Here is a 15,406-nt window from a genome sequence, read left to right on the forward strand (position 1 = left end):
TAAAATTGGATTGGACATTAAACAAACTAAATATCTTTCCTCGCATACTCTTCACGAATATGCCCCAAATTTATCAACTGTAGTTAAGCTCATATTTAACTTATTCCGTTGCTGTCTTGCTCGTGCTCTGACGCTGTGAATAATATATCATCTGGCTGCTTTGGATTATGGATCATTTGAGAAAATTGCTTGCATTCATTTTTGTTGGCTTGAAATATATTTAACGTACTTGTTGGCCAAAAAGCACGCGCTGCATTCGAATTTTTGCGGTATTTTCGCTTTCCCAATTTTTCTATTTCGTGTGCAAAGTGAACAAATTGCAAACCTTGGTATTCATCACACGTGTGTGGCTCTGTGCTGTTATTTATTGGTGTGGGCCGCGCCCTAAGTGCCTCCCTAATTAGTCAGTGATATGCCGCCTTCGTCTATATATGCATTTATCTAAGAGTACTACAGGTCACAGGTCCACAGGTCACTGCACCCCACCAGCTGCACCAAACCACATTCTCACTTTCCGTTTGGCAATGTACTTGTTAGCTACTTGTTTAAGCAATTAAGAGTCGCTAACAGTACATCATGCTGTATTTGTTGCTAGTTTTGATATTTTGTTGTTGTTGTTGTTGTTGTTGTGGTTGTTGTTTGGTTGCTCGTCGTGCTCAACTTTAATTAAATGATTTTTAGCTTTAGCAAGTTGAGCGAATAGTTTAGTTTAGCAGAGTTCTCTGTTTAGCGCTGTTCCCTCTCATTCTGCTTAGTTTAATTCGGTTCTGGCCATGTCCGAGCATCATGCGAGCAAAACTTTTACTATTCACATTGTTCCTGTGGCCAAAGTTCGCTGCCCATTTTAGTTGATGCCCCAACGTGGCAGCCACTTCATTAGCCGATCAGGCTCCAAGGCGTCTATGAAGGCTGCAATTCGGTGTTAAATACGCTTTACTTCTTTGAGCTGCAGCTGATTCAGCTCTTAGAGGGAAAAGTTCTTCATTCAATACCCCGGTCGTGCATTCATAAAATGGACAGCTCATTAATTATCTATTGATAATTTATCAGAGATTTAACACAGAGTTTTAAATTTAGAGTTAGTTAACGTATTTAAGCTTAAAGTAAAATTCACTTCAAGTCTTTTAACCACATACAACCAAACATGTTTCTCAATTACTAAAAATTTCTGTTTTAAGAGAGAATATTTTGTGTGTGAATTCCACATATTTTTATGAGAAATTATGTACATACATGTGAATAAATATTTATTGATATGTATGCAGGGGAACACAGGAATAAAAAGACGTACAATGCCAGTTAAATTTTATGGCTCCTAAAAGTAGGCAGCAAGAAAGGAATTACTCTTAAACCCATTGGAAATTGGGACTTTAACCAAGCTTAAGCAAGTCAGCTGAATCCTCATTTCGTTTTAATTTTTATAACGCCCATAAGCTAAGCAGCTGCCTTACAATTTAATTATTTAACATTAACTTGAAGAATTTTAATTGAATGTTATTTTGCTTAGCTCAAAGCTGAATCATTATTAAAACGTTGAAATGTTTTCACATCAAAATACTTTTTCTTCAATTAGTTTTAAGATTAATTAATTTGCCATTTAACTGCACTTGACATTAAATCAAATATTTTGCGGTACCTGTTGCCCAGCACTGACCAACCACACTAGCTCACATACATATGTAAACACACACACACACCCACATGCCCCGTAATTAATTTACCAACACTTTGCATAACATTTCAAGTCAGATTGCAAAAGCAGGCCACAACCAACACACTCACAAACACACACACACAGACGTCAACACGAGCTGGGTTGGTGTCAATTGCTTTACTTTACTTTATGCCAAGGCCAACAAAATTAACATAAGTAGTGGCAGCGAGCAACAGCAGTAGGAGCAGCTACAGCTCCTACAGCTCTAACCCAATCTCCACCCCAGTTGTTAGTCCAGTTTGTTCTGGTGGCTGCACAGCGGGCACATAATTTAAGTGGTTTCCAGCTGTCAAAGGTGGCTCTTAGTCGGGCGTCAGGTATGATAATTTGCTTCCTCTTTCGCTTCAACTTTCCTTCGCTCTTTTTGTTTAGCTGGAATGGAACTAAGCTCAGTGACTGACAAAACGACCCCAGTTCCTATTTAACTGACTGACTGACGGGCTGGCTTACGTTATGGTTTTAGTAGTGCAAAAAGGACAAGTCCTTTTGTCCTCGGACAACCCAGCCGTTATATTTTGGCAGGGAAAGAATCAAACATGCAAACAAAAGTAAGTGAAAGCATTGCAGTCGGGCACTACCACTTGCAGAATACTCTGAAACCATTGAAATAACAGCTTTAATTTGGTTACTTTAACTTTAAGTCCAAGATTTTTTGATTTAAGCGAAATATTAAAGAAGCAAACGCGATTTTAGCTCGAAATTCATGCAAAAAGTATGCCCCAAAAAGTGATTTAGGATGAAACACAAACTTTCCAGAGCCATAACTTTGTCAAAAATTATCTAATTTTCAAACCAGGTCTAGAATAATACTACATTCAAAGTTGGAAACGTGATTATAGCTAGAAATGCATGTTAAAATTATAACATCATCATGGTTTAATCTTTAATCAGTGCTACATTTAAACCTGACAAGGGTATTATGCCAAAAACGCTTTCACAGACGGGTCAAATAATCAATATTTCAAAACCCATAACATTCTCAAAAATAATACGTTATTTAAAAACCCTTAAACAACAAGTAGAAACGCTGAAGAGTATTTCAGAATTCAGAGCTACAGCTTATAAAATGTTTAATGATACTTTAACAACAACTGTAAAGTCTTAGAAATGACAACTTTCACAATAAAGTGCACTTATTTTTGTGCAATTCAAAAACCCCTGAGCGCATTATGAACAGATTAAATGAAGCGGCCATAATAGAAGACAAAATTAGAAAACTTTCTAACCATGTGCAACGCAGAAAAGAAAACAATCAAATTGCCAAATAAAAGACTTGGAATTGCATACGTTTAGAATGAGAAATCATCAAAGGCAATTGGTGTCGACTCATTTGAGGGGTCTTTGAATCAAAGATATAAGAGTTTCAATTCTAGCAAACATTTTCAAAGACTCTGATTGTGTTTTTTTGGCTGTTATGGCTGCTTTTGTATGTGCTGCGTGTGTATCGTATTTTGCTTTGTCATCGCTTTGGCTTTGTGCGTCAATCTGACACGCAAATTGCATGTCGGTCGGGCCATATTGAAACTGAAACGCGAGTTGCTCCGACTTAGGCCGAATGCTTGTCAGATGCAGCACCAGCAGCAGCAGCAGCAGCAGCAGCCGCAGCATCAGCAACCAGGCTGCCAGCCAAGAATGCAAAATTAATTAAAACTGAAAACAAAAAAACCAAAAAAAAAGCAAAAAAAAAACAGCATACAAAATAAAATCCTCTACACAAAAACACAGATCTTAAGTTCAGAGTGAAACTTGCAGCTCGACGACCGACAAAAGTTGCTACCGCTTTAAATGATGAAAAATAAGTGAGTGGCAAGAAAATGGAAGAAGGAAAACCCCATCCTAGAGAGAGAGAGAGCTAGCAAACGATAGGAAATTGCGATGAATTTCAATGAAAATTGCATTCTTAAAAACAGCATTTGAAATAAAGACAATTTGGATGCTGGTTGGGCGGGGTTAGGTGGGCAAACATAAAAACAAACAAGCAGCAATGACAAACACACAAACACAATGGCGCAGAGCAGACGATAGAAGGAATCGCAGCAAAAACCAGCTGTAAAAGTTGCCATTGTTTGTGCCTGGCGATGAAGGAGCAGCAGCATCAGAAGCTTTGGCATTAAATATGGCGCATTAGTCACAAGTGTAAAGCGAATGAAGGCAGCTACCCCCAATCCCCCTCTCTGTCTCTCTCTCTCTCTCTCGCTTCCCTTGTCGCCAGCTTGTGATAATGGCTCATAATGAATACAGCAGACCACCACACCAAGGCGACTTTTTTTTTTGGTCTAAAGCTGAAACTAAAGACCAACCCAAGTCATTGAAATTCAGGGCACAGTGCGTTTGCAATGCAAGCCAGCTTGAAAGCCAACTTAAACTTTGATAAAACAAAAACTCCTTGGATAAGACCTGGCTGATACCCAGTAATGTACAAAAAGACTCGCAACTAGTATATATTTTTTCTGATTACTCTCTTTTTTTTTTGACAAATATTAATAATTTGCACAACATTTTTACTTTTATATGTGTAGAGTAGTCCAAATGAGGAAAAAAACACATTCACATAGATTGGGCACGTCAAATTCAGCATACCTTACAAAATGTATAAATATAAATGGTAAGAATTAATTTTAAGAACAAAACGCAAGTTTGTCCTATTAAAAATGACGAAGCAAAAAATGTAAAAAGATTTCTATTTGAAAAGAATTCATTTTAAGAGATAAGTGTCAAGAATGCATTCTTACAAATTTTACTATGATCCTGACAAAAATATATTAACGTACATGGCCTTAAAGTGGGAGCTTATATTGAACTCATTTTCGTTCTCTCTCTCTCTCTCTCTCGCGCTCTGTCTCCCACTTTGGAGAAAACTGGACACTTAGTGAATGACCAGCAGTTTGGGGAACCAGTTTACGGTTCCGGTACTCCACAAAGGAAAACACAGACTGTAAAAAATGGAATTGCCACTCAAAGAAATTGCAGTGGGCCACTAGCCCCGGTGCCAGCTTGCAAGCTACCTGGTCTGCCTGGTAAGTGTGTCGCCTTTAAAGTGATTTATGTGAAAATCTGAGATTAACGTACATTATGGTGTTTGTGTGTGTGTGTTTTTGTGTGTGTGTTTTGTGTGTGTGTGTGTGCAGAAGTTAAGGCGCAGATACAAAGGCAACTGACGCCACAAAAGTTTGCCAGGCCTGGTCTCAGGTCTGCTGCTGCTGCTCCTTGTTGATAATGATGATAGTGTTGCGTACGAAAAATTTATTACTCTGGAAATTGCATTATGAAATATGCATAAAATGCCAGACAACCAGACAGCCAGGCCCAGACCCAGGCTAGCTGGCTGGCAGCTGTAATTATGTGGAATGCACATATTTAAATGTTATTAAATGAAAGTCAAATGAGTTGTACTCTTAGCCTTTGTAAATCAAATCATAAACCATTATAAAATGAAAATTTATGACAAGCCATTTAATTTGTTGAAAATGCCATCAACATTAAATTACAAATACTTTTAGCGACTCATTAATTTTCTTCTTTTTCTTTCATTTTTTATTGACTGAAAACACACACAAAATGTGTGTCCACTTGGCCATTTTCAGACCAAGTTAAGCAATCAGATTTTAAATACAGCTACAGAGTGTATTCTGAAAGCAAATACACTTCAATGACAAAGATATGCAGCAGCATTAACAAGAGTGTGCAAAGTTGGTAAATTTAAAAACTTGGCAAATTGTTGGTTCAAATTAAAGACGCGCACTATAAAATTGAAACGTTTGACCTTGTTGCAGATTGGGTTCTGGACTGGAAGTAACACAAACACACACACACACATACCTCCATACAGACTCCTCTTACGTGCTGCAACATGTTGCTTGTCATGCAACGCGTCGTATACGTAATATCTGAGGAAACGTTTCAATGTTGCGTTCAGTTGCATTGCCTTCTGTCAAATTGTGTGCGAAAATAAAATGAGGCAAAAGAGCAAGAATCAACTGTACTCAAGGACATTTCTCGTAGTGTCTCATTATTTTTCATATTTCCTTTAACGGCCAGCCAAAATAGTAGAAACCTAAAATACTTGGCAAAAACTTGCACACACAAACACACACACACACACACACATGCGCATGTGTATGTTGCACGCCCAGTTGAAACTTAGTCGTTGGCAATCACGCCCACTCCACTCCACTCCAAAGCGAGCCACGCCTTTTGCCATATCAGCTGCCGAAAAGGCAAAACCACAAAATGTCGCCAGTTTCAGTTATGTTGTCGCTGCCACATCAGTGATGTGTGTTGTTGCCGTCAGCAGTAATAGCAGCAGCAGCATCAGCATCACCAACAACAGCAGGAGCAACATCATCGTCAGCAAACTAAGCAAGTAACACATCAACCCACCAGAGATCCCTAAACCAAACAGCAGATGCCAAAATCATCGACACGGCGCTCTCGTAATAGCGTGCAACATTTTTGTGACCAGCACAGTGCCTCTGGCAAAATGCATTGATTGGTATAGTAGTTGGTTTTGTGTGGCTGTTGGCGACTTTGTGTTGCCATATGTTGCACGAGAAGCAACGTTTACCAACGACGCCGTAGGCTCATTATAGCCAATAACAACGGGCCAAAAACGGTGACTGCGGCGGCACATCACCAAACAACATTTCATTAAAAGCAGCTCAAGGTTTGTGAATGCAGTTGATAAACTTTTTCGTTTATTTTTCCACTTTTTTTTTATATTTGTTGGCAGCAGCAGCAAAACTTTTTAATGGATTTTCCGATAATTTAGAAATAAAAAATTTGAAAATCTTGGAAAGCTTTAGCGAACTTGAAATGCACTTATTTATTGATTTATTTTTTATATTTTTCCTTACCGTCTGAGTAGTTGGCGTTTTAGTTATACTACTTTAACCAGTCTCATAATTTACTGCATAAAATGCCTTAAATCAAGTTTTGTTTATCTCCGCTTTTTATAGTTCTTTAATTATAAGTACTTCAATTATAAATACTTCATGTATAAATTATTAAAGTCAGAAACTTAATACTTTATGTGTCCATTTCAAGTTAAATTTGATGTTGCCAGAATAAAAATTTCTTTACAGAAATCTCTTTTTAACTCACAAGCTTAAATTAAATATTCACCATAATCAAATACTTAAATTTAGATACTTCTTCAAATAACTTTCAATGCAAAACCTTTTACAGAGCAACATAGTAAATGCCCAAATTGTGAGCTAAATTCCGGTTTCTAAACTCTCCGTGGGTCAATAAAAAAAAATGTTTTGCACTTTTAGAAAGTTCTTCTCATTTCGGCTCCACCATAAAAGGAATGATTTTTACCGTAGTAGAAGAGCTAACTATGCATAGTTTTGCATATTAATAAACAGCAGAGTCATCAAAAAAGTAGAAGCAACAGCAGCACTGGATGAGAGTTCAGGAGCATCGCAAAATATGCGAAAAAATCTTAGCAAGGCTGCTCAGGTATTATGCAATTTGCTCGACATTTATAAATATGCGCAGCGTTTGACAGGTGCATTAACGAAGTTTCAGACACGGTCCCAGACAGAGGGCGCTCAGATAAAAAATGATGCGAGTAGGAAAGCAATTTGCTTGATTATGTTGAACAGTTGACGGACGGGCAGCTGCCGTAGACCCCGTTGCCATTCAGTCAACCTGAGTCTACCTCGAGTTGGGGTGTGGCATGGAGAGCAGACCAGAATGGAAGGATGAGGCGCATAAATCGCTGACGCTTGACGCCAAGCAGATCTGTCGCATAAGTCATGTCAAATTACGTGCATCAGACAACGGCCAGCAGGTAACACGTAACAGGGGCATAGGGAGCAGAGAGAGAGCCAAGAGCCAAGAGACGAGAGCCAAGAGCCAAGAGCCGTCAAAGGTGAGTTGCAAGAGTCGCACTCGCTGCTGATAAATGAATGAAAAATTACATTCAATTAAGGGCGAAACTTGAATGTTTTGTTGACATTTTCTGAACTTTGAGCGTAAAACAATAAATTGACAAGAAATCAAAATTGACTAGGACTTATGCCCCCATCATGTATCCACACACTGGTGCATCTTTATAAGAAATTCAATTTTCCTAATATTTTCCATAAAATAAGAGTTGAAATGTAGTCTTCGATTGCACACACTTTAGCCTCATTTTATTTAAGCATCAGGTATTGAAATACAATGCGTTAAAAATGAACAACGGTGATTTATTTTGTGAGCCATCACTCCAATCAGCAGGAAATCGAAAAACTCAACAACTCAGTTGAAACGTCAAAAGATGATAAGTGAAGGAAGGAAGGAAAAGCGTAATGTAGCGAAAATGTGAAAATCTTACTTGCTAGGGTTGCTTGACAAAAACAACAATTCGCTGTCGCAATTCAATTGATTTGTAATAGTGTTAGCAAGTGTGCAAGTTGTGTGGATATTTAAAATAATATTATATATTTAATACAGCATATATATTTAATTACAGGCAACATGCTCTTCTTCAAACATACTATACTATTTTCGTATTATTTTTATTGATTGAGGTTTTGAAACAGTCAAAGCTAGTCAGATCTTGCGAATTGAAAGTTTATATTTATATAAATGTATGGCAGCCCTAAAAGTGAAAGGACGCAGACCGATGTCTCTGCACAAGTGGCGTGCCACTTAAATGAGCTTGTCAACTTGGATTTTAGAACATTAATCACATGACTCGCGACAGACAGACAGAGAGAGAGAGAGAGAGAGAGAGAGAGATGAGTGTGGCTGGAACTGGAACTTTAACTGTGACCCTCCGGTCCCAGCCCGCCCCGGTTACAGTCTGTCTATCTGTCTGTTGCTAATGGCGGTCGATGGGGCAGGCGTGGCCGTTACTGTTAGCAAGGAATCGGATAAACAAATTACATTTGGAGTTAATGACAGCTAGAAAGAATTTCTGGTTTCCCCAACAACAACAACAACTCAACAACAACAACAATTCAACATCAGCAACATTATCATCGTCTATATTCGAATTATTGTGCGTGTATTTGAATGTGGATTACACTTACCTATCATACTCTCGATTATCCTCGTCACAGCGATTATCCTGCAGCTCGCGCCAACTCTTGCCATGCCGGCAGGTAGTCACCATAACCATATCGCGTCCATTGTGCAAATGGAAGAGCGAGTTGCGCGTTTCCGATCCAATGCCATGAACGTAGCTGCAAATGCCAGAAGAAATAAAGTTAAAGTTGAACAGTTCAACAAAATGGCAAGGAATATATATGGAGATAAAGATACATATCTTAGACTTATCGATGTGGCTCGTGTACACAATGCTTTGGTCATATTAAGCTGGCAGATTGCAGAACACATAAAAAGCGGTGTCAAAATCAATTGCAATAAAGCAGCTTCAAATGTGGCAAAAAAAACAAAAACAGAGGGTCCTTGGGGAACGATGCGACTAGCAAGGAGAGGCAGAGTTGAGCTCAAATCTGCGCTGGGCCGCAAAAGCAGAGCAATTGAAACAAAAGATGCTTACAACAATGGACAGAAGCACACAGATACAGACACACACACACACACACTGATACCAGGCACATACATGTACAGTTAACGTTTTCGAGTGTATGGGCCAAAACAAAATGGCAGCTGCTAGAAGAACCAAAAACAAAAACAAAAACAACAATAGCATCGACTGCCGCAGCAGCAGTCGAGCAGAAAAATAGCTAAGGCAATGCCAGTCGCCTTAGAAATAGCAAAACACACACATTGTTCTGTATCTGTACACTCAGAGATAAACGCTGTATCAAACTTAAAGTGTAACCATTCCTATCAAAATTTAAATTTTAAATTCAATTCGCTTTTGTTAAAATTTTCGTTTTATAAATAATATTTTAAAGTGATAGCCAGGTTCATTTAAGATGTGTAAAAACTAAATATGAGTAATCTTTTTTAAATGCAACTATCTTAAAATAACAACATGCGTACTTAAAATCACTTTTTTTAAATTTCGGAATTACCATAAAACATTAATTAAATTCCAAACTCTTTTCTCATTAAAACTTTATGCTCGTTTGTTTTTCTATGTGTATGTGTGCTTTAGCTTGTGCTTGTGCGTATGTTTGTATATGTGTGAGCAATTTCCTTCTGCTTCGCTTGCAGTTGAGCAAATTTCATAGACAATGAAGTACGCGCCACAGCAGCAGCAACGCAGCCGACCACAGATTGGGCAACGCTGATTTCCGTTTGCCGACTGCTGCTTGCTGCTTGCTTGCTTGCTGGCCAGCAGCAGTAGACGTGGCCAGAGCAGCAGGACCAGTAACAGCATGAGCATGAGCATGAGCTGTGGCAGTCAGTAGTAGTAGTCAACAGTCAGCAGAACACAACCAGGCACACACACATTGGGAGTTCACTTTGGATTGCTGACTGTTTGGTTTTTGGGGAGGTCAGGCTTTAAGTGAGCGCAAACTATAAGTTATTTGATTTAATCAGCGTGTCATTGCGGTTAGCTATGGATTTGAACTGAAACAAATGTGATTTTGTTATAGAAATACCAAAAATGGTACCATCATTCCAAATCCCAACACAATTCTGTGGTTGACTTTCGAATTAAAATGAACATATTTGCTTCAAGCCATGCGATAGCTAACCAAAAGAATTTTCGGTTAATACAGCCGCAAAATTAACCCAAAATTTCTTGAATAAACTCGTTGTAATTAGAAGGAAATAAATGATGTTGGCATTGATGGCCAATTCACCGCGAAGTGAAGCCAATTTGTATTGTTGCACGCTTATTCAAAGTGTTTCGCACTTAAGCAAAAAGTAAAACGAATTTGTATTTCTAAAGTGTCAAAAAATTGTAATGCAATAAAAGCTGAAAGAGCTTTACAAAATATATATAAATTTCTAGCTAATACTACAATCAAATTGTCAATTACGACTGTCAATTAATTTGCATAAGCAAAACTGATTGAATGCCCATAAAATTGCGGCTCAACAGCTCATCATAATCATTCTCAATGGGCGGGTGAGGGGACTCTGCTGTCTGTCGCTGTAAGCTCCCTAATTTAATGGCACAATATTTTACTAGGCATCTGGGATTTCGCGCAGTGTAAATTAATTTTGGTCACAGATGAGACAGCCAAACGGTTGCAACAGAAAGGAGAGGGGCAGCGGGCCAGCACACTGACGATGACAACATTAATATAAATTAAACGCACAGGCTCACATTACAAGGACTTCCATTCAGACACAATGTGGATAAATAACAAATGCTTTTAGCGGCAAACAAGAAGCCAGCATTGACTGCTTAAATGTTATTTATGCCCCACCCAACGGCGCAAACATTAAATGGGTCAATTAAACATTGATTGAACCCACCGTCGATCGCCCATCAGCAATTGAAATAATAATAAAAATCAAAAAAAAATCTAACCCAGAACTGTACTCAGCTGTCGTCGCTGCCCACAAAGTGCAATAACCAGGCGTACAATGAACTAGCTTTTGGGTCGTACAACTATATACTATATATATATATGCTATATACAACTAGTCTTCGCACTCAGCCGCATTCACTGACCACTAATCCAAACGTAATCTAAAATAATTGACTATTGCCCAGCGAGGAAACTTAGCAGGATCCTGTCCAACAATGCGACGCTTTTTCAGCACCATCCTGAATAATTTATGCGCGCATTAAATGTGCTCTAAATGTAAGGGTGTCTGTGTGTGTGTGTGTCTCTGTGTGTGTGTGTGTGTGTGTCTGTGTGTGTGTGTGTGTGTCTGGTGTAAGGTCGCTGCGAGGGTTGCCGCCAGCGAAGTGGACATCTTAACAGACATTAAGTTTATGCCCATTCAACTTTAATCAACATTTAATGGTTAACAACTTTTAAAAGATATATAATCTGCAAGCTAATATTAATCAACTTTACTTTTTTATACTGAACTATATCAATATTATAAACTATTAAGGTTTATGCTTGAAAAATTATGAAAACGCTGCAGACATTTTTTTTTTGATCGTAAGTTTGAAGATACTAATGTAACTTTAATCTAGATAATATCACTGAAATATATATTGTATCTAATATATGTTATCTTATTTACACTTCAAAATGGATTTTACTTAATATTTTTCTTCGCAAACACATTTATAGTATTCCTTTGGGTATGCGGTGAGCTTTGGCTTTGGATTTGGTCTGGCTTACAAGCGAATGTGGCATTTATATTGCTGCTACTGCTGCTGCTGCTGCTGGAGCATTTTGGCGTCTTGGGATACTTATGAAATAAGTTTATGGGCTGCTGCTTCAATGCATGCTTCCCTTTTAATGGAGCGCATTGTCCAATAGGCGGCCATTAGCCTCAAGTAATGCAGCAACTGCCAACAACGGGACAAAAACTGGGCTGGGGCAGCTTATCTATGCAACTTCAAAGCTTTTGTGACGGCGCCAACATGACAAACATGGATAAAAAAAGCAACAACGCGTCGTATGTGCAATATCTTTGCCTTTATTTCTTTTGTGTATGTGTCTATATATGTGTGTGTGTGTGTATGTGTATGTGCGGAGAGGCATAAAGCAAAAATGGTGTCGCCAACGGTCGCACAATGCATCTGCAGCAGTGGCGCCCCAGGCTTTAAATCAGTAACGACGACAACTACAACAACTGCAACTACAGCATCAGTTGCACACAGATACTATGCGAAACAGGTAGTATTTTTACTTAACAAAATATACATAAGTAAATATATTTTAAGTGCAGCACAGCAACAAGAAAACGCTCCGTAAAATGTGGAAAGAAAAAAAAAAGTATTAAAAACAAACAAAAGACGGCAGAAACAGTTATATTTTAAGGTGCCGAACATAAAATACCCTTGCAGACTTATGTCGGATGCAGGATATCAATATCTGCTAGTAAACACAGATATTTTGTAAAACACAGATAGTTGATGCGGATCTAAAATAGATGTATAAATTTATTCTATGAGTAGAATGTTTATTTTTCAATGCGTTACTCAGTTGATCATACAATTCCAAAGGAAATTTAAAACTTCATAAAAGTTATATAATCTGCACAGATTTGCAGACAGCGATTGCTTTTAATATATTGTTAAAATGTCAATACTTTTAAGAATTCATGCAACGAAATTCATGATGGAATATTCAATATTTATGGTAAGATTTTAACTGAAAAAGTTGATCATAAAGTAATTCATTAATTCAGCAGTTCGAATAAGAATTATTGTGACAACTCAACTGCAAAAAATTGGTTTGAGATACACAAAATGATATATGAAACTACTGAAACTGCTCTCGCGCTCGTACGCAATGTCCTCATTAAGCATAAGCCATCGCAATGAACTGAATTAAACTGAAACCTGAACTGCAGTTGCGTTTGTCCAATGGACAATTGGTTGATGCAATGACATCGAAACCCACTCTACAATCCCAATGCCCAATCCATAATCCCAATGGCAAACCCCAACGATCCGTATCAATCTGTGTTTGCATGTTGCCTGCCAATATTGTCAATGTTATTGTATCTAATGCTTAGCATGCCTGTGTGTGTCTCTTACTACAAGTAGTGAGTTAAGGGCAAAATCGAACCCAGAAATACGATGTTATCAACGTTTCAGATACAATTTGAAGTACTGCTGCAGGAGTTGTTCTTGTTCATGTTGCTGCTATTGTTGTTTCTTTTGCTGTTGCTGTTGCTGCTCTGGTTCAATGTCTGCTTGCTTCTTGGCTTACAGGCAAATTTGAGCTCATACAATTTGCAGTTAGCCGCCTGCTGCCTGCTGCCTGCTGCCTGCTGCCAGCCGACTGCCGACTGCCGCCTTACGCTTGACTAACTGCCTGAATTGTGCCTGTGACTCGAATTTGCCCCCTGCAGCGTTCACATGGAGTGGAGATGGGCGGCTTTTGCTGGGCTGTCGGCCTTTCTGCACAGCAACTTGTAACTTGGCGCCCCCTGACTTTGTGGGTGTGTGTGTTTGTGTGTGTGTTTGTGTGTGTGGGTGTGTGTGTGGTTGTGTGTGTTGCTGCGGCTTGTTTGGTTTTATTGTGTTTATATTTGGCTTAAGGCATCAATTTGCTTTTACTTATATACACATAATATCGAGCGCGACGACTCTCAGTGACCGACTTGAATGCCAATGTTGAAGCAGCAGCAGCAACAGCAACAACAATTGCGTATCGTTATCAGTCGGCTAAGCAATAATACAAATATGCATTTAGTATATACTCCCACACATACACTCAGACAGCAAATCCAATGGTAAATGCATCGATTTTATAATCCATTTACACAAATAGCATTTTAAATACATTATATTGACAGCACACAGTGCAACAGCTTTGCGTATACGCAATATTTGAACGCTTCCCATTGTTTGAAAGTCCTTGGCGAGCTTACAAATACAACGATAAGTGCTCGCTTCTGTTAGTCCATCAGCTTGCAAATTAGTTTACATTGTGGTCTACTTAAGCGCTTGTTTAATTACAACCTCAAGAATAGGTCAAGATTAGTAAATGCAATTGCAGTGCGGCATTTTATTGGAATTCAATTAGGGATTGTAACCCAATAAGAAATATATACTTAGCAACGATTTAAATATTTTCCACTTGTACGATATCATTATGAATAAGTGGAAAATAGTTATCAATTTTAAGCGGCAATTTTAATGCCACAATAAATTTCAGAGACAAATGCAAATTAACTTTGGCAAATCAATTTCAATGAAATTATGCGAATCGAAAGAGCCGAAAAAACACTTTACATTATGAACTCCATATGCGCATAAAGACACACATATATATATATATATGTGTGTACATGATTACATATAAGCAATTGACGACAAAGAGCAGGCATTATGTCAACTAAATGTCAATTACAAACACTTCTCAATGAGCAGTTCTAAAGCATTTGCCACATGGCGCCACCTGGCGCATTTGTAATCGAAACACAGCTCAAGTGGATGAGTAATGTGCAAATACGAAACGCTTGAAATGCATCAGCAGCGTTAACGTCATTGCAAACGTCATTACCATTGGGCATCATAATGATGATGATTGTTATCTGAAAACGCACGTAACAAAGTTATTTGCGAAAAGCCGCTGACCAGACTCATTCCAGCGCTACACGTCTCGTTCGACAGATGGCGCTGCGCTGTAATTTTATGATGCAATTGCCGATGAGCCGTTAATTAATAAAATGCAACAGAAAATGCAGAAAATATATAAAATAAAAGCCGCTCATTAATAAATATTAACTCATAATTAAGCACGAATCATAATTATTGCAAACTGCAGCACCATCTGCTGTTTTCTTCTTTTACATTTAACATTAATGCGCCGCACAGTGATTTAACAAAATTTAACGAAACTTAAAGCAATATTTAAAAGAAATCGGCACGCCAAGGCAGGTGCAAAAATCAGCCAGCACGAAAATAAAATGCATACGGAAACAACAAACTAAAGGAAGGAAAAGGCAATAACACAACAACATCAAAAATGTAAAAAAAAAAAAAAAAGAAAGAAAGAAGAAAATAATAATAAATAAAAAGCAACCGCAGACACAAAACCTGCCAGAAACTAATGGAACTAATTGTTTGACGAAAGGCGGCCACATAAATATGCAAAAGGGGGGAATTTGGGAGGAGGGGGAGCCATTGTTTGGCCGAAAGTGAAATGCCAATGCCAAGCGCAAGCGCAGCGACTGCAAAGCTCGTGTAAT

The 15,406-nt window shown here is 38.3% G+C and overlaps 1 protein-coding gene across 1 annotated transcript in view; it reads right to left on the reverse strand.

Moving 5' to 3' along the window:
* LOC6561214 (exostosin-1) overlaps positions 1 to 15,406 on the reverse strand; it is a 64,658-nt gene that overhangs the window by 25,508 nt on the left and 23,744 nt on the right. Inside the window, exon 2 of the mRNA XM_001985956.2 lies at positions 8,737 to 8,889. Within this exon, the coding sequence (XP_001985992.1) occupies positions 8,737 to 8,889 (153 nt within the window). The remainder of the gene's footprint in view (positions 1 to 8,736; positions 8,890 to 15,406) is intronic.

Source organism: Drosophila grimshawi, unplaced genomic scaffold, assembly GCF_018153295.1.
Source record: "Drosophila grimshawi isolate 15287-2541.00 unplaced genomic scaffold, ASM1815329v1 contig_1367, whole genome shotgun sequence".
Classification (NCBI taxonomy): Eukaryota; Metazoa; Arthropoda; class Insecta; order Diptera; family Drosophilidae; genus Drosophila; species Drosophila grimshawi.